The 25,432-nt window shown below is 39.8% G+C and overlaps 1 protein-coding gene across 1 annotated transcript in view; it reads left to right on the forward strand.

The window, feature by feature from the left end:
- Positions 1-231: 231 nt before the first annotated feature.
- The window catches only part of LIFR (LIF receptor subunit alpha), a 44,434-nt gene continuing 19,233 nt past the window's right edge, over positions 232-25,432 (forward strand). Inside the window, 9 exon segments of the mRNA XM_029940980.1 lie at positions 232-382; positions 2,001-2,115; positions 4,414-4,553; positions 9,984-10,147; positions 15,486-15,660; positions 17,721-17,975; positions 22,622-22,751; positions 23,190-23,359; positions 25,168-25,313. Of these exon segments, the coding sequence (XP_029796840.1) occupies positions 241-382; positions 2,001-2,115; positions 4,414-4,553; positions 9,984-10,147; positions 15,486-15,660; positions 17,721-17,975; positions 22,622-22,751; positions 23,190-23,359; positions 25,168-25,313 (1,437 nt within the window). The 5' untranslated portion in view covers positions 232-240.

A 25,432-nucleotide genomic window follows, 5' to 3' on the forward strand; every position in this document is an offset into this window, starting at 1 on the left:
GACCTTGTGATGGATGGATCCCAGAAGCAACAGCTGTGTTTGATTATTCATGTCTCCTAAAGCCAGGGCAGCTTGAGTCCAGTGTACACAAAGTTGTTAATGTAGAGTTTGTTTCAGTGTCCGTCCAGTCCTCCGTCTCCATTCTCTGTGTTGGTGTGCACAGTATGAGAGGTGTCTCTGGAGCACTTTGAACACCATTTGAAATTCTTCTTCTCATCTAGGACTGACTACTTTGCACAGATGAGGAATATTTCCTTACATTTGAGAAGACTGTCCTGGATGGTGGGTAGTAAAAGAATGAGGATGACTTCAAATTTCCAGTGGCTCCTACTAGCATTTATTCTTCTGCATTTAATGAATCAAGTAAATAGCCAGAAAAGGGGTAAGTGCATCTGAGTCTTAGAGAATACTGATCGTGATGCCATTGTTATTTTTTGCCATTACTGTTTTGATTATGAGGTGATCTTGTGTCTTTATTGAACTCTTCAGGGGTTCAGGTTTTCCGTGGCTAAAATGCATTTCTTTGCCATCTTCCCCCCCACCCCCACCCCCGTCCCCGTGTACTTTTTGGTCTCTTTTATAAAGGCCCATAAAGGTAAATGTAAATATTCTTTCCCCACTTAAAAAAAATTAAGGTGTTATATATATAAAATAAAATACGCCCTTTTAGGGTAAAATTATGTGTGTTTTGACGAATGTATATAGTCATGTAAACACCAGCACAATCAAGATATAGCACACTCCTCATTCTAGAAAATTCCCCATGCTCCTCTGTACTTAGCCCCTCTCCTCCCCACATCCAGCCAACACTGTCCTATTTCTGTCTATAATTTTGCTTTTTCTGAATGTTACATAAATGAAATTAAATTATCTTTCTTTAATAAAACATATAAATCTTTTAGAAATATATTAAAAATGTGTAGATATTACTACCTCATTTATTTTTATAAAGAACATTATCATCCTTCTGCCCCTGAATTTATTTTTAATAATATTTCCATAATTAAATGTCTCTTTTCCCCATGATCACTATTAAATAATTTTATTATGATTGCTGATCATTTCTAGTGTTTTTCTAACATTTTTGTTTTCTGTCATAGAAATAGCTTTATAATTTATTGCTTTCATAAATGCCATGCCAGTGGTGTGCAAAAACTATAAAAAAACTTTTTCAGAGACATTTACATAGAGAGTCTGAGACGGAGTAACATTTTTTACAGTTGCTTTATTCCCTCCTTCCTTCCTTTTTCCTTTTGTCCTCCCTCTTGTACCCTCCTTTTTTTTCCATTTTCTTTTTAGCATGGCAGTTTTTCATCGTATAGTGCTTCTGTGTTCCATGACCCAACATTATTTTATAGATATGAATACATACTATTAGGATTATAATCTTCTGAGTCATCTGTTATTTTTCAGTTGTTTAGGCCTACACAAAAGACTCATGTGAGTTCGTTACTGTGTAAATGTCATATGCTTCATAAAAATCTGAAGATTGGTCGTGGGGCTTCCATGCAGGTGGTAGTCTGGTGGCAGGCAGCGAGACAGCAGTGGCTAAGAGTGCGTAGGAGCTGTGTTTATGGGCATGGAGAACACGTAATTTTTACGTGTAGTTATTTCATTTGGGGGAAGGAGTGGGGAGCAGTGGGGCTACTTAAAATTCTTCTAGAACCTCTCTGAGTCACCTCCTTGACTCCACAGCCCCGCTCTGCAGATATCTTAGTGACTGGAGGTGAGACTCTGATGGAGGCCCAGACGGTAGTGGTTGGCCATGTCCATTGGTTTCTCCTCATTTTTTAATCCACAGCTACAAAAAGAAATCTGAAACCAGTCCCTCCTGTGACTCTGCAGTCAGCCCTGCAGAAAGAATATGGTGCCTGCATAGACACATGCTCATACTCATGACTAAAGGTGGTTTGATGTGTTGACCTTTTACAGTGCAGTTAAATTATTAAGCATGTTCTGTGTGTGTGTGTGTGTGTGTGTGTGTGTTTCTCCTTCTCCAGGGACTCCTCGTGATTTGAAGTGTATAACTAACAATTTGCAAGTGTGGGACTGTTCTTGGAAAGCACCCTCTGGAGCAGGCCATGGCACTATTTATGAAGTTTGCATTGAAAACAGGTAATAGAGATACTTTGGTTAATAGCTATAGTCTTTAATTGTAGAACATAGAGATTTTGTTCTAGAATTTTTTAAATGAAATTTTAAATCTTAGCTCTCTATTTTCTAAAACATCTGAATCTTATATCAATCAAATTGGGGGAAAAAAGTCCTTCTCCTGGTTAAAACTTTGGTTCTGGTTCTTTTATTATATGAATATAAAGTATGGAACACACCTTGAATATGCTGTGGATTCTGATCTACTGTCAGCAACTTTTACTGGTCTGTCCCAAACCACCATCTGTCTAGAGGTTGACTCCAACCTCTGTAAGTCCGGAGTAGGCAGTTCAAGGCCAACATGCTGTCTTTAGCAGGGGGCCTCGTGGCTCCGGATGCTTGAGGAGTAGTTGTCACGTCTGCTGTTACAGAAGGCAGTGAGGAGAAAGAAGGGTGATTTTCTTCAAGGACGTCTCTAAGAAGTCCGACACAATACCTCTGCTTGCAACTTTGTGGCAGAATTTAGTCAAATGAGGAAGCTGATTTGCATAAGAGGCGGGGCAGTGTGCCTGGATAAACCTGGGGTTACTGTAGGGAAAGGGAGAGTGGACAGCAGGAAGCCAGCGGCAGGTCACACCTCCTTCCCCTCTCAGGTGATCTTGCAGAGGGCCACAAGCTCTGAAGCCTGGAGGCAAGGCCTTTGGGCTGTCTGCAAACCAGAGCATTCTCTTCTCTGTCCTTGACTCCACGGGGAGGGGGGGGGGGCCCTGGGGCCGAGTGGTTCTGCAACACCAGAGTTGTTCAGCACAGTGGCTGGAGGCCAGTTTGCTGATGGGCGGTCCTAATGCAAATTGACCTCAGTCTGCATTTAAATATTACTCAGGTTTTTCCCCATTTGGTGTACATTTATTGAGCGCTAGTCTATGTTTTGTGTAATTTGTCAACCAGGAGGAGCTTGGTTGTGTTGCAGAAACAGTCCTGCCATCTTACTTGCTTATTTTCTGCTGTGAAAATAAAGGCTTATTTCCTGCTTGTGTCCTGTGTCCATCTGGGGCCACCTGGTGTCTCTACCCCAAGTCTCTCCTGTAGGACCCCCAGCACTGGCTTTCAGAGCTTCCTTCCTGAAGTGACAGTTGTGACTTTTGCTCCCATTTTTTGGCAAGTAAAGTCCCATCACCATGCCTTGCATCAGAGGAGAGGGAAGTGCAATTCTGCTGTGTGTCCTGAATGGCAGAACCTGAACCGTTTGGTAAATAACACGAATGACTTCCCTCAGGCCACAGGAAGAGGAAGTTGTTCTGGTTCTCTGGGAGTTCACAGGAGACAGATGGTAGCAGTGCTGTGGGTCAGGGTCTGCCAGAAATTCGGAAATTCTACGGGAAGGGCTGAGGGAGCACGGAGGAGGGGGGGCTCCCCAGAGGCTGTCAGAGGTGTGACTGTGGAGTCTGAAGTCCTGGTCTTCTCAGCAGAGAAAGGACAGGAAGACATTCCAGCCTGAAAGAACAGGGGCTCAGTGGCATAATGGAACTTATGAAATAGCATGATTTAGCAAATTCAAGTGGTTCTGTGTTCCTGGCACCTCACGAAGCCTCCCTCTCCCCCGTGACCTAGTGAGTGACGTGGAGAGGCCTGCGCGATGTGCTGGCCGGGGACGCAGGAGGCACCTGAAAGTCCCTTTGCTTGAGTTCAGATTTACATGGGAAGTTAGAAATCTACATGAATAACAGTGAAAAGAATGCAGATGCACTTTAGAAAGGTTCAAAGGGCCACGGGACCACAGAGGAGAGAAATTACTTTTGACCAAGAGATAATGGGTGGAAACCAGAAGAGCTTTGGAAGCAGAGCGGACGAGAAAGTTGTTCAGATCAAACCATGGGCCAAAGCAGAAGAGCAGTGGCCGTGTCGAGCGTGTGTTTGAGGGGCCACAAACAGCCAGTTTTATTCTTGTCATCAGCATCTGTGGAGCGCCTTCTCCACGTGAGACCATGGGATGGTCTATGTAGAAGGGTGGGGGCTGGGGGCCAGTGTGTGCCGCACAAGGGAAGGCTGGGAGTGAAGGGCATGATGAAATCCTGAGTTTCTTGAAATGATCATCTCTGCTTATCAGACTTTCTGGTACAATCTGGTTATCCGTCCTGCACGTTGATGCTCTTACCGTTAACGTCTCTTCTCTCAGTCTTAAAACGCAGTATAACCTATCCTGTTTCTGTGTGAAAGAACAGGAAGTCCTTTCCAGTGCATTTTGTGTTAATCAAGCTTTTTTGAAAATTGCACTGTTAGTTTTATCCACTAATTAAAATGTGATTTTTTTTTCTTTTGCAGGTCCCATACTTGTTACCAGTCAGAGAAAACAAATGTTAAAATCCCAGCTCTTTTACCTGGTGATCATGAAATAACCATAAACCGTCTGTATGATTTTGGAACTCCTATAAGTAAATTCACACTAAATGAAAAAAATGTTTGTAAGTATTTGGAAAGAAAATGGATTTGAAAATAAGGCAGCACAGGGCCATAATTATCAGTACTGCAGTGCTTTGTAATTGGCAGAAATTTACCCTTTTTTTTAAAATTCCACTTGTTAGACTAATGGTTACATTCCCCCAGCCACACTACTGTGGGTTCTAGAGCTCAGCCAGGATCAGGAAGGAAGCAGTCCGACTCGATGTCATGGAGTTCAGGATCCTTTCCACATGTGGGCACTTCTCTCGGCATCTCTTCCCCTCGTTGATTTCTGCACACCCTTCAGAATTTCTCAGGTGCCCTGTGCTCTAGGAAGTGGTCTTTAACTGTCCCCTCCTAGAGGAGATCTGATTCCTTTCTTAACATTCCCGTAGGCAGTGTGTATTTCTCTTTCTTGGCATTTCTCACAGTTGCATTAATAATATATTATGTAATAAGACAATGTTTGTTGCTTCCGCAAGAAATAGGTTCAGAAGGGCAGAGAGTGCAGTACTTCTACACCCACGGCCTTGCACGTGGCAGGCATCTTCTACAGATACGTTGATTGAATGCCTACCACCTGTGTTACCCTGTGAGTGGGGTCATGAAGTAGCCCAGGCTGATGGAGATAGTTTTTGCTACGCACTGAGACCTTAAAAACCCCAGTGGTCTTGACTCTTAATGGTGGGAGAAGCAGGTTTTTTTCCCTCTCCTGACAACTGTGAGGGGTGGCATCATAAGGACATTATAATGAGTCTTACAAGGATGACTTAACGTTGAAACAAGGAGAAAAATGTAATTAACTTGGTGACTTGTTCGGTTTTGTAGATAAGATGCATGTTTGGAGTTGTCTGTGTCTGAGATAGAACAGATTTTGAAAGGATAATAACAAAGCATGCTTTCCAGGAACTCAGCATCTGTCTCACTGCCTTTTAAGATAAAGGGGGACGAGCCATGTTCGTTATTTTCTTTCTGTAGCTGTGTGTGAGATCCATGTGAGGATGTTGTGCATATACCGGCCATGATCTCAGTACTCACAGAGGAATACTCTTAACACTTAAATACGTTTCCTGTGCATGTACATATAAACAATGAGGTTCGTATCACTTTATAACCTGCTTACAGAAAACAGAGTTTTCAGTTTGTTATCTAAATAAATCTATATTATTTCTATAGGCTGCAGAGTATTCCACTGAATGGAGGTACCGTAATTACTTAAGTGATTGATTATTAACATTGAGATTTTTATTTCTGGTTTTTCAGTATAATAACCAATGCTATAATCAACATGCTTTGTACATGTAATGTTTCTGATTTGTGCGATGATGTCCGTAGGCTAAACTCCCAGAACTGGGAGTGCTGCGTCACAAACTGACCCCGTGTTGAGACTCTGACATCCGTTGCCAGTTATTCTCCGAAACCTTCGAGTCTCTTTATGTTCCCACAGATATCACTCTGGGGGACCTTGTCTTCACCTCCTTGCCAGGGCTGGGTTTGTCAGTTTCTCTCCATTTTGCCATTTCAGTCTGATGGCCCTTAGAGCACTTTGTTTTTGTATTTCTGTGATTACTTTTTTGGAAAAAAAATGATCATTTTTATTCTTTTCTGAACTGTCTGTATCCTCTCTCCTTTTTCCCTTGTGTTGAAACTCAGCTTTGCCTCCATCAGTTCACAAGAGCTCTCAGTATTACGGTTATTACTTCTGTCATATTTCCTACAAGTCATTTCCCAAACTTAAAATTTAAACTTCTTGGTTTTCATTTTTATATAAATAGACTCTCTTGCTATTTTTCTTTGAGATTTTGGTTTTATTATCATGCTTGATTTAAATCTTTTACACATCTGGAATTATTTTGTAGTTAGGTATAAGGAATCTAACTAAATTTCATTCCAGATTTTTAAAAAATTCCCCAGGACTCCATCAGAGAGCCAGTTTGTGTTGACTTATTTTTCAGTAGGTATGGAGAAGATTCTGTCTGGAAGCTACTTGAAGATGTCCGTACTGGATAGAAAGATCTAGAAAGGCAAATCAAGGCAGATTCTGGATGACTTACTAGGATGATATGGTTCATTGTTTTTACATATCATGTAGTTTGTTGATAGAATTTTCAATAATATTGGGTCTGGTTGTGATTAGAATATTAGATTAACAGTATCCACTACCAACCTACTACTACCACTATGATAATACTGATAAGAAAATTGAAAAGCAAACTAGAAGAATATAAAGAATATAGAGAGGTGGCAGCATTGGTAACTCTTTGAGTGCCTGCCATGTTCAGGAGAAGCCGTTAGAGGATCTGGGCTTTGGGGCCCTTGGCTACTGAAAAAAGTATGAAAAATTCCGTTTTCTTCAGGTGCTTTCAACAGTATACATAGGAAAAAAACTAAACATATATATATACACATATACATATGTATACATATACATATATATACACACACATCTATATATGTGTTTCTTACAAGCTTCTAATTGGCCAAACACAAAAATAAGTCTTTATAAGACTTTTAGTGTTTAACTTTCTTATAGTCACCTCAATGTATGGATCTATCTGAGGCAGAATAAAATAATGTGGACCCCATAAGTGAACTAGGAAAGCTCCCATTTCTGATGTTCTGAGCACGAAGAATGTGGAGGTTATGGGTAAAGATGTACTAGTTTTAAAAAATAAATACAAGTGATTACATTTATTTCCCAGATGAAAAGTTGCTATTTTTTTAGAAAGCAAATTAATATTGTCCTCAAGTGTCTGTTTTAGCTGGAAAGAAATGCAGATGATAGTTCACGGGTGCTTAGGGAAACTTCCCTTTTACTGTGAGGACGTGTACCATGAAGTAGTGAAAAAAGTGTGTGTGTATTTAATCATTTCACTTGTATAATTGTTATTACTACTGTCCTTAGCTTGATATACTGGATATGACTTGTGTTTTGAAGAACAGTCCACTTCTATTTAGATAAAATGTAAAGTATGTGTACTTTTCAGGGAGGGAGCGTTTTAATAGACAAGTATTGCCTTAGTGTAAATGCTCCCATGTCTCATAATTTTTAAATTACTGGATCATTACATCCTGAAACACTGGAGAGAACCATGTTCTTAGAAGTCTCTGCTCTATGTGATCACACTGGCACCTTGAGCTTCTTGCTCTCTTTTTTGCTCCTTTTGTTTGTTTTTTATTATTTTTATTTTTAATTCCAGTTAGTTAACATATAATGGTATATTAGTTTGAGGTATATGATATAGTGACTTTTTCTGTTTTATTTTATTGTTTTTAAGTTTATTGTATTTTGAGAGAGAGAGGGAGTGTGGGGAGGGGCAGAGAGAGCGGGGGGCGGGGGGGAGAGAATCCCAAGCAGGCTTCATGCTCTCAGTGTTGGAGCCCAATGTGGGGCTTGAACTCATGAACCATGAGATCATGACCTGAGCTGAAATCAAGAGTTGGACACTTAACCAACTGACCTACCCAGGTGCCCCCGTGGCTCCTTCTGTTTTAAGAGCAGGTCCTACTTAAAACTTGTCCTATAAAGCATCCTCCACTGTCCTCAGCAAACTGTGAAACTGTTGACTTTGCTGCATACTGGCTAGGTTTTGAATCTACATGTACTGTTCCCTGTACAGCCGTAAAGTTTTCCATAGGTCTAGTGTAGAGCACTGTGCTCAGCAAATTTCAGTTAAGTTTATTAAGAACATATTATTAAATTCCAGACTAATTTGTATTGGTTTGCTCTGCCACTTTTGTCCTGGGCTATATGGTGCTCTATAGATTATATAGTGCTATAGTCTTTGCACATTCAGCTGCCCTACCTCTGGAAAGTCCTGCTGCAGTTTGTGCTTGCCATGATTTATTTAACTGGCCCTTGTGCTTTATGGGGGAAGTTCCAGGATAGGTGTGAGGCCCAAGAGCATGTCTCTGGATTTCTTTTAACTTACCTTTATTTACTTTTATTTGAAGACAGAACATGCAAGAAAGAATCCCAACGTACCAGAGGGCCTACATTTCAAAGAACAGAACAAGTTCATACCTTATGATTTTTTCATTGAGTCAAACTGTTTTAGTTTACACATACCTTGTAGGTAGGGAGACTTGAAAATTTTGAAAAGTAAAATTTAACCATTTTCTCCAGATGAGATGCTATATCCCTGAGTATGGTGTTTTTTTTCTTTGCCTTTTGTAAGGCAGCGTCAGAGCCCACTGCCCTCTCCTATTGACAATACTGTCACCAATGTCAGTGGTCTTTGCTCAGTTTTCTTCTATGAACCAACTACTTTTATTTGACAACCCATTTCTTTTGGTCTCAGCAGTGCTGTGTCTTCTCTGGATTCCTTATGCCTCTCAGGATTCTTGCCGGTGTTCTCTGGCTCCGTGCGGCTGTGACTGTCTAATGGTAGCTCTTAAACAAACTTTGGCCACTTTGAGTCTGTGTATTCAAGTTCATTTCTTCAGCTATGCTCAGGGAGTTCCTGTTGAGTGTGTGTCCATGGTGCTGATGGTCCCTGTTCTCACTTGCTGTCTGCAGACTTCTCCACTCATCATCTCTCCCTCCCCGACACTTGGTCATTCATAGCCTGTGTCTCCTGTTTCTTCCCAATGTCAGTGATTCCTTTTGTCTGCTTTCTGGGCTAGAAACTTGAGGAAATCTTAGATGTTTCTCTTTCTCATTATGCTAATCCCTCTTTGATCTGGTCATTTCTTTGAAGTGTCTATCAGAATTTTTCCTTTTCCATATCCCTCAAGCACGTGATGAGGTATCATGATCCGTATCCTTGCTACTCTGGTCAGCCTTTCTCCAGTGGTCTCCCACTTCGTCACCTTATCTCTCTCAAACCCTGCACTGCATTGCACGCCACAGCTCAACTCCTTCTTATCCTGCCGAGTACTTCATAGATCTGCCGAGTACCCGGCTGGCATGTAACTTAATGCCTTGGCCATTCCTGTGGTCTTGCTGCTGTTTATAGATGCCTACACCACGAAGAGCTCATAGCACCCCAGGCGGGTGACCTCCACCAGCATCGGGGGCTCTGACTCTGGGAGGGGAGTAGGAAGGGTGCCCAGAAAACACACGGAAAGGTCTTTCCATATTCCACCATTTTCTTAGGCCTGACCTATAGTTATCCAACGGAAGCTCCTTTACTTCTCTCTGATGTTGCCCATTTGTAGATTCCAGACTGATGACACTAGAGTATTATGGGAACCCACTGGCTATTGGAAGACATACTAAGATTTGGTAATAATTTACTCAAATTTGACTGATGAATCCTTGGGAGCTGCTTATACAAATAAATACATATATTCTCTTTTGTCAGTAATCACTTTGAGAGTTTGCTTTTAGTTCTGGATTCTTTTTTGATCAAGAAGGAATAGAGTTTAAAAGTAGCTGACTAATGGAATTATAATATGAAAAACCATTTCTTATTTTACTAAGTTTTGTCTTTTGGTTTTTTTTTCTCAAGCCTTAATTCCAGATACTCCAGAGATCTTGAATTTGTCTGCTGATTTCTCAACTTCTACATTACACCTAAAGTGGAATGACAGGGGCTCTGTTTTTCCCCGTCACTTAAATGTCATCTGGGAAGTTAAAATTCTGCGTAAAGAAAATACAGAAATCATAAAATTAGTAAGTTTGAACCAAAATAGTCTTTTTTTCTTATGACATTATAGAAACCAAATAATTTTTTAAATACTTTATGAACTGGTATCAGTGAACCCTTTTTTATAGTTTAAGGGAGTAGATCAGCTGTCCTTTCAGGGTTTATTAAAAACTATATGCCATGACTCAAAAATCACTTAATTATTAAAATAATGTATAGCTATTACAATAAGTCTAGGAAATTAAGGGAGGGAATAATGCATAATTCCACCTCACAAACACAGTAAATATTTTCTGTTTCTGTCCAGCTTTTTTTATGTGCATGTTTTTACACAAATGATATAAATGTATACATATAATTTGCTACTATTTTTATTTTTTTCTAATACTCTGAACAAAAAAATGTTTTGAAACATATTTAGTCATAGTAATTGTTGAGAAGTTTTGTATAAGCCTGTAAGTTTCAGTTTATCTGAATCTGAAATAACACTCTTACATTTAGTAATACGTGCTTTTTCTGTTACCTTTTTAAATTTTGTTTATGAATAGTTTCTTATGATCTGCTTTTAGTTTGCTCTTGAAAGGGTGGTGAGAAATAGCAGTGAAGAGTTTTGACAGCTGGTACTTCGTAATTCCTCCCTTTTGTTCCTTGACTCTCTTCCTCCTCAGTGGATTTGAAATGTGCCTAGTTACATATTGAAGAATTAGAAGACTATCTCCTGATTTTACGGTTATTTGCCTCAGTGCACAGATATGACAGGCAGTAAAGAGAAGACATAGACTCTGTGTTTTATAGTTGCTGTCTTGTTTTTCCTTCCTGACACTCTGGGTCTGGCAGGTCTACGATGGGAGCCGCCGGAAGGGGCAGCTCCATGTCTCCAGGGCTCCGGCAGTGCTGAGCCTTGTCAATGCTCCATGCGTGTTCATTCCTTGCAGTCCTGACCCTGCGGTAAAAGCTCCGTGTATGTTCATTCTTTGCATCCTCACAGCAGGCCCGTGAGGGAGGCACTATGGACGTCATCCCCGTTTTGTAGATGAGGACACAGACACAGGAAGACTTAGGTGCTGGAGCCCAGGACTGAAGCGCAGGCAGTTTAGTTACAGTCTGTGCTGTTCCTTACCCACCATGATTCCTGTCACAAAACAGATACATTTATTTTTGTGTGAGGTGCCTTCCCTTTTCACCAGTGCAAATTGAATGTATGTCTAAGACCTAAGTCAAATCCTGCCCCTTATTTTAAAGCCCATCCTGATTACCTTGGCCTAAAATGCTCTCTCTTTTCATGAATTTCAATGTCCTTTGTCTGTCAATCTAATCTGCACTAGCTTTGCTGTAGCTGCACCCCTGCTGTCTTGTAACGGGCGCTCATGTGGAACTGTATCGGGGAGCCTGGCACCTTGTGCTCTGGGTTGCCGTGAACCGGCGTGGGGTAACCCCCCAAAACCTCCTCTTTGTCATGTGAGGTGGTGCCAGTCTTTGCTTTAGTAAATGATTAATGGTATCTGTAAGGCTGCTAAACAACTATCAGTTGTCATTACTTTTTGGGGGGCTGCCCGAGGGATGCTGGAGGAAGAGGGCTGATCTTTGCAGTGTAAGTAAAATCAAGCACAAATGAATGGCGATATTATTTTTAAGATCATCTCACTCATCGCCACAAGATGCATAGAAGACGGCAGTGACAAGGTAGTAATTCCCGGCTTTTCGGGATATAACCTTTGAAGAAAAATCTGTGTATGGGGAAATAGAAAAAGAGACAAGAAGAATAGAGATGGGACAAATTAATTTTTAAAAAGTGAAATGTAAGAGGGCAAGTGATTCAGATCTATAGTAAAATGTGATATTATTTTTATCATTATATGTTATTAGTATCAGTATTTAAGGCAGAATTGCTTGTAACCTGTCACAAAATAATATGTGATAGTTTAAGAATCAAGAATACTATACATTAGTGTTTATTTAGAACCTGACCATTTATGCCCATGGCCTCACACGCAGGATGCCAGTGACCCCTGGGAGCTATGCATTTTTCTCCCCCTATAAACAGCAATTTTCAGTTCTTTTACTTGATTCGTTTATTATGTATTTCCATTTTCCAAATAGCATGCTTATGTTGCTCTTTCTTTTTCTTTTCAGTTTTGAGCAATGTTTTATTTTAACAGTGGGCAATGAGAATTTAGTGCCCTCACCTTCCCTGGGCACACTTGCATGCTTGTGTACTTGCACGCGCTCGCTCGCTCTCTCTCTCTCTCTCTCTCTCTCTCTCACTCACATTTCCCATCTTTTCCAACATCGTTCTCTCATTCTGCTCTAATTTTTGGCAGACTGGCATTCACTGTTAGTATTATGATTATATAAACACTATCCACAACTGAACCCAGTAGTGTATTATTATTTCCTTTTCTTGGGGATACAGATTCTTGTCTTATATTTTTAATTTTATTTTCATGCTCTATTAAGTCATTCCTGACTTCCCTCCAAGTTTTATGAATCTCCTGTTGAAATGTCCAAACACACTAGTATTTTATCAGCTATACATTTTTTAATAGCCCTGAGACCTTCTGACTTCTCCACACTTCTTACAGAGGGTTCATATAGGTCATGTTTGTACGGTGGGAGTGTGGTAAATAGCAGAGGACTCTCATGGCCACAGGTTCCTCAGGAGCTCCAGCAACCTCCACCCTGATCAGCCAACCTTTGGTTAAAAGAGATTAATACCTAGGTATGCACGTAACCTATTCAGGGAAGACCTCTGTGGTTTTTTGGCACACTTGTTATGAAGCCACAGCTCAAGAGGTCTCCCCCATCATCATTCGGGAGATTCCTTTTACCTTTTTCTTACAATGGATTTTTTTTCCCCTGAATTCTTATTTTCTCATTTTGTTGGAAGCATATATTCTAGTAGTTATTAGCTATTTATTAATAGATACTCTCTGCTACCTACAATGATAGCTTGCAGTTGTATTTTATTTTTTAAAGTTTAAATTAGTTACTAAGAACATTTAAAAACCTGTCAGTTCCAAATATCAAGGAGATGTAGAACAATTGGAACTTTGATACACTTCTGGTGGGGGAGTAAAACGCTACTTGATGAATTCATTAAGACACAGCATTTCTAAAAATGTCTATTTTGCACTCATTCAGGATTGCTATTTTAGCTGGGTATAGAATTGTAAGTTGGGGGATTTTCTCAAGATTTGGAAGACATTGTTCCATTTGTTTCTTGTTGTGGATCTGTCTTTCTTTGTTGTGCTAGATAGTCATGAGGCCCCTCTCAGTCTCAAAACACATGGCTGTCAGTTTGGGAAATTTTCTTATTTTATGTCTTTGATTTCTTCCTCTCTGTTTTCTCTGTTCTTCAGAAATCAGCCTAGTCATCTAATTTTCTTACTTTCTATCTGTATTTTATTTTTCCTACTTTCTATCTGTATTTTATTTTTTGCCCTATTTTCTGAACAGTTTTTCTTAAACTTTGTCTTCTAACCAGTTATTGAATTTCTACTAATATATATATTTTTAATGTACAAGATATCCCTTTTCTTTGTTCTTTTTGTTTTATGTATGCATTACCTCTTATCTCTGAGGACATCAGTTATCTTATTTTTTTTTTCCTCTCTGTTCTTTCAAGTTGCTTTTCTCCTTATTTTGATCTTAGACTCTCATATTAGAACTTTTCCTCCAATTTCTGGTCATCCTGGTTGTTGCTTATATTTTCAGTGAGTGGCTCTTAAAAAAATTTTTTTTAACCTGATTGGAACTTGTGTTTTCCGTCCAGGGACTTGCTGACTGGGATGTTATTATAGATGATTAGGATGGGCCATCCAGTTGGCAGAATCTTAATATTTTTATTTTAGGTGTTTATCTTGACCTGTTCATATCCTCTAGAAAATTCGTTTTGGGTCCTACCTGGTAAGTAGGAACTCTGTCATCAGCAACCTAGGAGCTTGCCAGCCTTCGCAGTGCACAGGTTAGCAGTCCCCTGGTTGTGGTACAACATTCCCCATTCTCCACTGTTTCTGAGAGTCTTCATTCCAGAGGTATTCAGTCTTACATTCCCAGAGCACAAATCTCCATTCTGCCAAGATGAAGAGCAGTAGTATTTTTGTAGCACAGAATGTAGGAGGGGATCTGGGTATCTAACATATCTTCAGACGACTTTCAAGCAGCTTTCTTTTCTGTGCCTCATCTTCACCTGCATTTCCACAGGAGCCTGGTGCATGCAACCCTTTCCTGAGCCCTTTGGCATTTCCAGGATAGAAATCAGGTGGTTTCTGCCTTTTCCACTGAAGGCTTAAGGTTCAGCCTTCTCTGCCTTCTCAGCTCTTCTGGGTCTGTTACTGTTGTCTGTCAGCCCTCCAGCATCCAGAATTTCACTGGTGGTGCTTCTTCCCTGTGTTTTGCCTTTGTGTATCTGTACCTTTTTTTTTTTAATGTGCACCTTTGTTTTAGAGACATTTCATAAGGTAACTGAATAGAAATAGTTATTCAAACTGTTGTCATTTGCTGGAGGTCCCAAGGTCTCATTTACTAGATCCTCGATACTTGATTGAAATCCTTCCCGTTTTTCATAATTGAGATTAATATTTTATATTATTTTATATTACTGTAAGTTACATATTTAAAAATAAAATTTAAATATATAACATAAATACAAATTTAATCTGAAAGTTATTGTGTTGAAATGCTGCTCCTCTCTTTGCCTTTAACTCGTTGTTTATTTATTTATTTTAAGAGAGAGAAGTACAAGCAGGAGAGGGGCAGAGAGAGAGGGACAGAGACTGAGAATCCCAGGCAGGCTCCACACTGTCAGTGCAAGGAGCCTGATGTGGGGCTTGACCTCACGAACTGTGAAAAATGACCTGTGCCGAAATCAAGAGTCAGACCTAGCCACCCAGGCATTCTCCTGCCTTTAACTCTTGGAAGTACAGGCCCATTATTTTTTCTCAGTGAAAAATGGAGATCATTTTAGGCAGTGGTGCATTTGTCTGTGAAATGTATCGAATGTTTTGGAAAATGAACATCATATATAATCAGTGGAGCCTAAAGCTGAAGTCAACAAGTGCACTTGTTGTGATGTGTACCAGGTGTTGTTTGGAGTTGTTGAACCACCAAATTGTGCACCTGAAACTAATATGACACTGTATGGTAACTATACTAGAATGAAAACAAAAGAAGTAAACATAAATGAATCACAATTATTGTTTTCATAAGTCGCCTTTTTGGAAACTGAGATAGTTGTACTGAAGGACAAACCTTTAGTTAACTTAATGGTGATTGTGTGCAGCCTGTTGCGTTTTTTAATTTGAAAGGCAAGCAGAACATACCACTACTTAGAAATCTCCTTTTGTGTTTGTGTCCGTTTTGTAGGTGACCCACAACACAACTGTGAATGGTAAAGATACAGTTCATCACTGGACTTGGGCCTCAGACATGCCTTTGGAGTGCACCACCCATTCTGTAGGAATTCGATGCTATGTGGACGATCCTCATTTCTCTGGTCGCAAAGAGTGGAGTGACTGGAGCCCACTGAAGAACGTTTCTTGTAAGCTTGCATGTGAAAAGCTTTTGTTTCAAATGAATTAGATTAATCTTGCTTAAGGGTAAGGTTTAGTTTAAGCATTTACTTCTCCGAATGCCATTTAGCTTCCCGATGGTCACCTGAGGATCTTCCAAGCCTCTGTCCCAGAACATTTTGATTCAAAAACTCTGGGGTGCCATTCAGGAATCCATATTTTTAAAGATCTTCCTGAGTGATTGGATAAGCATGTAGGTTTGGTAGGCATTGAAGAACATTTAGAAGTTTTAGGTGGATGTTATTGACATCAAATTTATATTTAGGGGGAAAAAAAGGCAGCTCCCCATTTCCTGGCCACAGAGTAGATCCATGTGAGCTGCAGAGTTCCTGCAGAGAAGGCGGGAGTCTGTACGTATACCGAAACTCATCTGCACACTGAATGGAACGCATGCAGGTAGAACGTGGCAGTGTGAGAGAGGGCCTGGAAAATTGTTGACGATGAGGTGAAGTCCTTCAGAAGGCTGGTTTTTATTGTCGGTCATCTGCTCTCGTGGACACGGAGAAGTGGATCTGGGGAAGGAAGGGCTGGACGCAGGTGGATGAGTCAGGACAGCTTGTTGCAGTTCAGCGAAAACCAGGAGCGGCGTAAAGTAGGGCACATGGGTTTGGAAATGAAAAGGGAGAAAAGTTGTGAACACTGAAGACACAGAACTAAAATTGGTGACTATGTGTTTGGTAACCAAGAAACAGAGCCAAATGTGGCTGTTAGTTTGGGCATCTGAGTAGCTGGTGATGTCTTTCAATGAGGCGGAAAATATATGAATGAATTCAGTGGGAAAGATAAGTTCATTTTTAGTATGTTAAGCTTAAGGTACTTGTGAACTGTCTGGGTAGCAGTGTCTCATAGGCAGAGATTAGTAGGAGCTGGAGATCTGCATTTAAGAGTCATCAACATACATGTGATACAAATTGTTTGCATCATCTGGAGGTTAACATGCTCAGGGAAAGAGAAATGGGGACCAGGGACACAGCTCCTACAAGCTTGAATGCCTAAGGGTAGGATGAAAGAAAAAGAGACCAGCAAAGCAGATAGTAGTCAGAGGCTCAAGGGTAGCCCGGGTAGGGGGCGGGAGGTGGAGTGGTGTAGAACCCAAGAGAGAAGGGAGTTTTGAGAAGTTAGAGCTTGGGCAACATACCTGATGCTGTGGATGTCAAGGGGAAGGGGTACTGAGAAGTGGCCATTGGACGGAGCATTAGGCCAGCAGGCCACTTTAGTGGAATTGTCAAGGTAGGACCCAGGCTGTGGTAGATTGAAGAGTAAGTAGAAAACTAAAGGTGATTAAAAAGATTGGACATTTAGGAAAATAAAAACAAAGGTGTGGCTTTAACCAGCAGGGAATTGGGATTAAAAAAAATTCTGTTTAGGATATAGAATACTTAAACATATATTCAAGCTGCTGGAATGTAAGAAGTCTGCCTTACATAGAATCCTTTCAAAGGAATAGAATTATGTAATGAGTGCCTTTTTCTTGGTATGAATTTTCACATGTGGATATAAACCCATTATATGTGAACCTTTACGCTTCTTAGGACATTATTAACCTGTGGGGGCACCTGGGTGGCTCAGTCGACTAGTTAAGCGTCTGACTTTGGCTCAGGCCATGATCTCACAGTCTGTGGGTTGGAGCCACACATCGGTCTCTGTGCTGACAGCTCAGAGCCGGAGACGGCTTCGGATTCTGTGTCTCCCTCTGTTTCTCTGCCCCTCCCCTGGTTGTGTTCTCTTTCTGTCTCTCAAAAATAAGTAAACATTAAAAAAAAATTTTTTTAAAGACATTAACCTGTGACCTTAACCACTGGTCCTTAGTCCCCTGCACTCCCCCACCATCACCCATCATAAGTAGATAAGACATACTGACGTTTATTTTTATTTCTTGGATATGTCTTGCTCCTTTTAAACGTGGGGGTCATACCTTATCTTTAGGCCACCATTATTTCAAAACACTTTATAGTATGTTTTGTATCCACTGGGCTCTTTTATGGTAAAATGCTTCTAAAGTATTTGTAATTCCTTTTGCTCTTTCTAGGGTCTCCTGATTCTCAGTCTAAGGTTTTTCCTCAAGACAAAGTGATACCTGTAGGCTCAGATATAACATTTTGTTGTGTGACTCAAGAAAAAGTGTTATCAGCACAGATTGGCCAAACAAAATGTCCCCTTATTCATCTTGATGGGGAAAATGTTGCGATCAAGATCCACAATATTTCTGTTTCTGCAAACAGTGGGACGAACGTGGTTTTCACAACAGAAGATAACATATTTGGGACAGTCGTTTTCGCAGGATGTAAGTGTCTAATATTAAAGAAAGTTCCTGTTAACCTGTTTTGGTCTCTTTGGAAGCTTTAATGCTGTTTCCAAGTGATGGGAAATGGTGCTATGTCTTTCTCTCTCTTTTTTAATTCTTTAATAAGTGATATATGAAGGCAGCAGAATTTTTGCTTGTTTCAAGAGGAGTTCTAAGCTTTATATACTTGTATTTATAGAACTTGTAAGTTCTGTAATAAGATTTGAAACATCCAACTGCGAATCTTGAGTCAAAGGTAATTAGTATATAATACTTCTTAATCCTACGTTGTTTAGGAATTCTTTCTTATACAGTTGACCCTTGAACAAAAAATAAGTTTGAACTGCATGAGTGTGCTTATACATGGATTTTTTTTCAGTAAATAGAGTGCTGCAAATACATTTTTCTTATGATTTTAACATGTTTATAGATTTATTGTAAGAATATAGGATATAAAACATATAATACACAGAATATGTGCTCTGTTAATCAATTGTTATTGGTAAGGCTTCCAGTCAGCAGTAAACTAGTAGTTAAGTTTTGGGGGAGTCAGAAGCTATATGTAGATTTTTTTTAAGTTTATTTTTTTAGTTAAAAAATACACCCAACCTGGGGCTCGAATTCATGACCCCAAGATCAAGAGTTGTGTGCTCTTCCGTCTTAACCAGCCAGGCGCTCTCATACGTAGATTTTTGACTTCATGGGAGGTTGGTTCCCCAACCCCTGTGTTTTCAAGGGCCACTCTATGTCAATTTCCCACCTAAAACATACCTTTTAAAATTAAAAAGGTAAAACATCCCACTAATTAAAACGTATCTTTTTAAAATATAAATGTAAAACATACCTTTTGGAGCACCTGAGTGGCTCAGTCAGTTGAGCTTCTGACTCTTGATATCAGCTCAGGTCGTGATCGCAAAGTCATGAGATCAAGCCCCATGTCTGGCTCCACGCTCAGCACAGAGCCTGCTTAGGAATCTCTCTCTCCGTCTGTCCCTCTCCCCCACTCTCTCTCTCTCAAATAAGTAAAATTTTAAAAACTTAAATCGCACCTTTGAAACCCACTCCAGTTAAAGAAATTGTAATGATTTTACACAAAATCTTTCAATAGAATAATGCGTGCCTCTGTGACCTTGCAAGTGATACGGTTGAGGAGAGGGTACATGGAGGACATGCCTTAGCAGAGCCCTCCCTGCGTCAGTGCGTAACATGCTTCGTGAGGCAGGGGCGTCTTTATTAACGTGGGCACTCCTGCAGTTCTAGAAGTCCAGGATAAGCTGCCCTCTGAGTGCAGCCGGCAGTGCGTCAGTCTCATAACCTGAAGGTCCTAAAAGTCCAGGACATTTCCAGAAGTTATTGTGGGAGACTGCCCTATTTTATAGCTTGTGTTGAACGTCCACAGAGAATCTTGTGTTTCGAGCTTTTCTGTCCCCTGTCCCGTGGTCACTGTCATGTGGCACACAGATGCTTTGCCTCCAGCAGTTCTTGCTTCCCTTCCTCCCCCGAGTTCTGAATTCAAGGCTGATGTGGGCTAAAGGGTCTCATGAATAAAGTGTGTGGAATGTAGTGAGTGGGTTTTGTGATTTTCTCTTGCTTGTGTGGTGACTTGTCTTATCCTTTTTTTGATTCTCAGCTGTGCTCTAGAGCAGCAGCTCTCCATCGCTCTTTTCCTTCTGTTGAAGCGTAGGATGGATCACGCTGAATTGCTGAGACACTCCCGAGGGAGTAGCCAGGCTTAGGTGCACTTCTCAGTTTGACAGCTGGAACCATGTTCCTTTTTGTCTTCCCAGTAATGCATTTTGGAATTCAAGTGAAAATGAGATTATGTTCAAATTTAAACTTTAGAAATTTCTTAGTTCCTAATGGAATTTTAGGAAATGACTTGCAACATTCTCATAAATGATCATGGAGCATGAATTGAGGACCACTGATATGTATAGTGAGGCTGCCTGATAAATGATACCAAAAAGGGAGATAGCCACTCCAAAGTATGGAAGATAAAAATTAAAACTCAGAAGATGAGAATATCTGTCAAGTTCTTATTATTTCTAACAATGTTCTAATCTTCTGTCATGTAATAGGACAGCCCCATTTAATACATAATTTAACCTCCATTTATAGTATTTGGTGGTTGAAATAGTCAATATTTGTTAACTCAGGAGGAGCAGTAGAATTTCCCTTCAGAGGGATTTCTTCAGGGACTTAACAGCAAGAGCAATTTATGGTGTGAGTTAGGGATCAAGATTCATTATTTTCTTTCCCATATGGATATTCTGTTAACCCACTATGGATTGAAAAGATGCAATAAAAACCTACCAGGATTTTGGTTTGAGTTACATTAGATCTATTAGTTAGGAGACTCAGTTTAGAAGAATTTTCATTCTTTCTGTCCTGAGTTATCCAATCCAGGAACATGGTATATCTTTACATTTAGTTAGGTCTTATTAGATTTATCCTGGTGATAGAAGGTCTTCTATATCTTTCAATAAGTTTATTCCAATGAATTTGATGTTTGGTGCTAGTAGTTACAGTGGCTTCTTTTCCTCTTACGTTTGTTAATTGTAATTGCAAATTTACTATCCAGCAGACAAAAGAATACTTATTTACCAGTACTTGTCAGTGTTTATGCATGAGCCAAAGCAAAATAGATCTTTTATAAACACTATTTCTTCAGTAATTACTCAGAGTTACTTTTTTTATTTTATTTTTTAGTGTTTATTTATATTTGAGAGAGAAAGAGAGCACGAGCAGGGGAGGGACAGAGAGACGGAGACAGAATCCGAAGCAGGCTCCAGGCTCCTTCCTAGCTGCTGCAGGCTATCAGCAGAGTCAGACGTGGGGCTTGAACCTAGGAGCAGTGAGAACATGACCTGAGCCAAAGTCGGACACTTAACCAACTGAGCCACCTGGGTGCCCCCAGAGTCATTTTCACTGATAGTGCCACTTCAGCATTAAATATTGACCTAAATATTAATCTTTCATGATACTTGAAGTATATTAAAATAATACACTCTGACATAAAGCATTTAAATATTTATGTTACATGTCAGATTTCATACTTTTTCATTTGAAAACATTTTCATAAAAATGGCTTTGTTTTTTCCATTGCATTTTCGATTTGCTAGTAAGACAGTTGATTTTATATCTAGTTTTTACCTAGCTTCAGGTGATTCCTTTGTAAGTTAATTTCTTTGAGAAGATAGTTAATACCTTAGCTTTCAGATCCTGCCTTCTCATTTTTTTTCTACATTCCATCTTTGCTTCTCCTTCTGTTTGCTCCAGTTGTTTGGATTTTTAACTACTTCAGCTTAACCTATCTGCCAAATAATAGAATAATTTTTAGTATACTCAAAATTTGGTATGTCATTCTAATAAAATGACTAAAAGTTTGGTCTTAGATTTAAAACCGTTTTCAAAACAAGTGTGTCAGTTTTAGTATCATCATGCAGTTGTTAGATTTTAGTATAAATACTCATGACTCCTCTTAATATTACCTAAAATGTCATGGATGGACGTTATTCTGTTTCAGGAAGGTATGGGCAATTTTCTAAGTCCTTTTAAGTTATTCACACAGTCTAAGAACTGTTTTTAAAATTTAGTTTAAAAAATATATCAGTTGGGCATCTGGGGGCTCTGTTGGTTAAGATTCTGACTCTTGGTTTCATCTCATGTCATAATCTCACCATTTGTGGTTTCGAGCCCCGCATCGGGCTCTGTTGTGACAGCTCAGCGCCTGGAGCCTGCTTCTGATTCTGTGTCTTCCTCTCTCTCTGTGTCTCCCCTGCTTGTGCACTTGCTGTCTCTGTCTGTGTTTCTCTCTCTCTCCAAAATAAACATTAAAAAATAAAATTATTTTACAGATATTTGCAACAAATAATTATTTTTTGAAAATTTAGTGAAAGTTCAGATAAATATGACAGAGAACACGAGTTTCTGTGTATGCTTGGTGAAGCATGATTATATAAATACCAATTACTTATGTATTTATTTATTTGAGAGAGAGAGAAAGAATGATCAGGAGAGAGGGGCAGAGGGAGAGAGAGAGAATCTAAACAGAGGCAGGGCTTGATTTCATGACCTTGGGATCATGACCTGAGCTGAAATCAAGAGTTGGATGCTCAACCACCTGAGCCCCCCAACCACCCCTGAAAATACCAATTTCTATAATTAGTGTCCAACTGCAGAGTTTTCCATCATTACTTTAAAGGTCTAAGACACACATGCACACGTGCACACACACACACGCACACACACACTTTTTTTTCTAGTTTTGTCCCAGCAAAGTAAGAAGGAATTTCAATGAAGAACAAAAACAAAAATGCAGGGGTCACTTCTGAATGTAGGAAGATGCAGGATTTCACCAAGAGAGGCTTACTAAGTAACAGTCCTTGTAACGGCTTTGGGAATTCTGAAACTTGGAACATGGCCCGTGTTGACTTTAGGTCGCTGAAGCTTCATCCATCGTTTCTAATGTAATGTCAGCTCCAAAAGTACTACAGAAATTTCTGCATTGTTCAAAGGTGCAGTGTAAACATGCAGTTATTTTCAGTTTTAAATGAAATTGTGCAGAATATAATTAACATTTGTGAAACCTGTTTTCAGGGAAAATATATGTAACCGATAAGTAACTACATTTTTCTTCCTATTAGATCCACCTGATGTTCCTCAAAAACTGAATTGTGAGACGTACGATTTAAAAGAGATTATATGTACTTGGAATCCAGGAAGACCAACAGCACTTGTGGGCCCGCGCAATACAAGTTACACTTTATTTGAGAGGTAACGATCACCAGGCAAAGAGGTCAGAGAGCGAGGTTTACATGGGGGGGGGGCATTAAGTGACATAGGGAAATGCTCTCATTTATGTTATAAGCAAGATGTAAGACTCTGTATGCTGTATGAAATTGGATATGCTGTAAATACTGCGTGTTACATGCACACAGACTATATTTGTTTGCTCTTTTAAAAACCCTGGAAGAACCTCAGATAACAGCAGAGGCCATTTCTGGGTAGTAGGCTTATGGCCCATTATTTTCATCTGTTTTCTGTATCCCTCACATTTTCTTCCCAGAGTCTTTAGTAACATCTATAATTAGAAATACAAACATTTAGGAAAGATTCATTATTGGAAATTTTACCCATTTATTTTTTCCTGCAGTATTTATCTCTCTTGCCATTTTGAAATTATTTTAATATTGTTGCTCTCTTAATTCATAGTTTCTCAGGAAAATACATTAAATTTAAAAGAGTTGAAGCACCAACAAATGAAACCTATCAGTTATTCTTTCAAATGCGTCCAAATCAAGAAATATATAATTTTACTTTGAATGCTCGCAATCCTCTGGGCCGGTCAGAATCAACTATTTTAGTTAACATAACTGAGAAAGGTAAGCTGCTTCTTCAACCAGTGTCTTAAAAATAACTTTAGAAGTGCTGAAATGTCTTGAGTTAATGAGAAGTGCTTCTATGGATTATTTTTACTATTTTCTTTATAGTGACTTAAATTTATAAATTTTATTTGAAAATCCTCAAAATGTATAATTAAGTTTCACCATTTTATTGATTTCAGATAACAACTTGAAGTAGTCATTTACACAGAAACCTTAAGTGGCTTTATTTTAATAGGTTTTGATTCCTGAAAAATATTTTGCCCCAGTTTTAAAAGCTTTTTATTCTAATTATAGACTCACAAGTGGTTGCACCAATAATTAATTATAGCCCTGTGACTTCTTCACCCAGCCTTCCCCACTATAGTACAGTTTTCAAATGAGGCGAGTGACACTGGACACTACTGTCACTAGGCCAGCGAACGGACTACTGATCTTGCTCAGTTTTTGCAAGCTTCTGTGGGCATTTAGAGAGGGGTGTGTGTGTGTGTGTGTGTGCGTGTGCACGCTCGTGCGCTCACACGTGCATGCACGCACTTCTGTGCAGTTGGATCCACGTATAGGTTCACAGAACCACCAACACATCATACAGAGCTGTTTTCTCTCCACAGAGGAACTTCCTCTTGCTGCCCTTTAGCAAACCCCCACCCCCACTCCTTCACCACCCCTCCATACCTGCTCTTGCATCCTGGTGCCCAGGCAGAATCCAGTCTGTTATTCATCTCAGTGCTTTGTTATGTTGAAAACATTAGATAAGTGGAATCATGCTGTGTATGAACCTTGGAGATTGGCGTTTGTTACTGAGGGCAGTGTCCTTGAGATCCATCCAAGCTGCTGTCTGTATCAATAAGTAGTTTTGTTCCTTTTTATTACTGAGGATTCTGGAATTTTTAGCAGCCCTGTGAATATAAAGCTCAAAATGAGCTTAAGTATGGTCCGTCTTCTTAGCATTCATTCCTGTGGGCGTTCCACTGCATCGAGTCCACACCAGGCTCTGCAGCAGAGCGATGACCTAGAGGGCTTCTCTTAGAGACTCGGTCGGCCAGGAAGGCTTAACCAAATGCCATTACACTACAGACCCACAAGTGATTAGTAGATGATCTTGTTGCCTTGTTTGTAAACACAAGTACTTTTCCATCAGTTATTCCTTCACATCCTTTTTGTTATTTCCTGGGTTTTCCGAAGGTCAGAACAGCTGCATTGTGTACGTGAGTGGTGGTGTTTGTGTGTATTTCCCTCTGCCTTTCAAGCTTATTTTCACATATTTCTTTCCTCCCACTCACATGGTGAATGGCCTGTCACCAGCATCTCTGTGCCTTTATTCTTGCTCAGACCCCAACCTGAAATGCTTTTCTGCATCCATTCTGCCAGTGTTAGTCAGAGTCTTCCTTCAGAGCTCCTCTTAAGTCCCATCTTCACTCTAGGACTTTCCCTACCACACTTACATCTAAACTCCTGTAGCTGTTAATGTCTCTACGACACATTTCAAACTTAGCATATATACTCTTGTTAATTTTCTTTTTGTTTGTCAGTTTCCCCGTAGATTAGAGGTTCCCTAAAGGTAGAGATTATGCTCCTACTGCCTTGTAGCATCCTGACGGCAGTAGAGGAGCCTTGGACGGGCTCGGCCCGTGAGAACTGCTGGCAGGGTTATCAGCAGTAAGAGAGAGATTCATGCCTCATGGACACTGAGTGGGTTCTGTTGATCAGCACAAATGATACCTGTCTTGTTTTTCGGGGCTTTTTGATTGTCATTTGTCATATTAAAGAGCTTTTAACAAAACAGTTTCTACAAATTATATTTACAGTTTATCCTCATGTTCCTACTTCAATCAAAGTGAAGGATATTAATTCAACAACTGTTCTACTTTCCTGGCATTTACCGGGCAGCTTTGCAAAGATTAAACTTTTATGTCAAATTGAAATTAATAAAACTAACTCAGCACAAGAATTGGTGAGTAAGATTCTTCTGTAGACTTCCTTTGAGGTTACTTTGGGTAAAATACTTAGTTTACAAAAAGAATTAGGTAAATTGAGGGGCGCCTGGGTGCGCTCCGTCAGTCAGTCATCCAC

The sequence above is a fragment of the Suricata suricatta genome, chromosome 6 (assembly GCF_006229205.1).
Source record: "Suricata suricatta isolate VVHF042 chromosome 6, meerkat_22Aug2017_6uvM2_HiC, whole genome shotgun sequence".
Classification (NCBI taxonomy): domain Eukaryota; kingdom Metazoa; phylum Chordata; class Mammalia; order Carnivora; family Herpestidae; genus Suricata; species Suricata suricatta.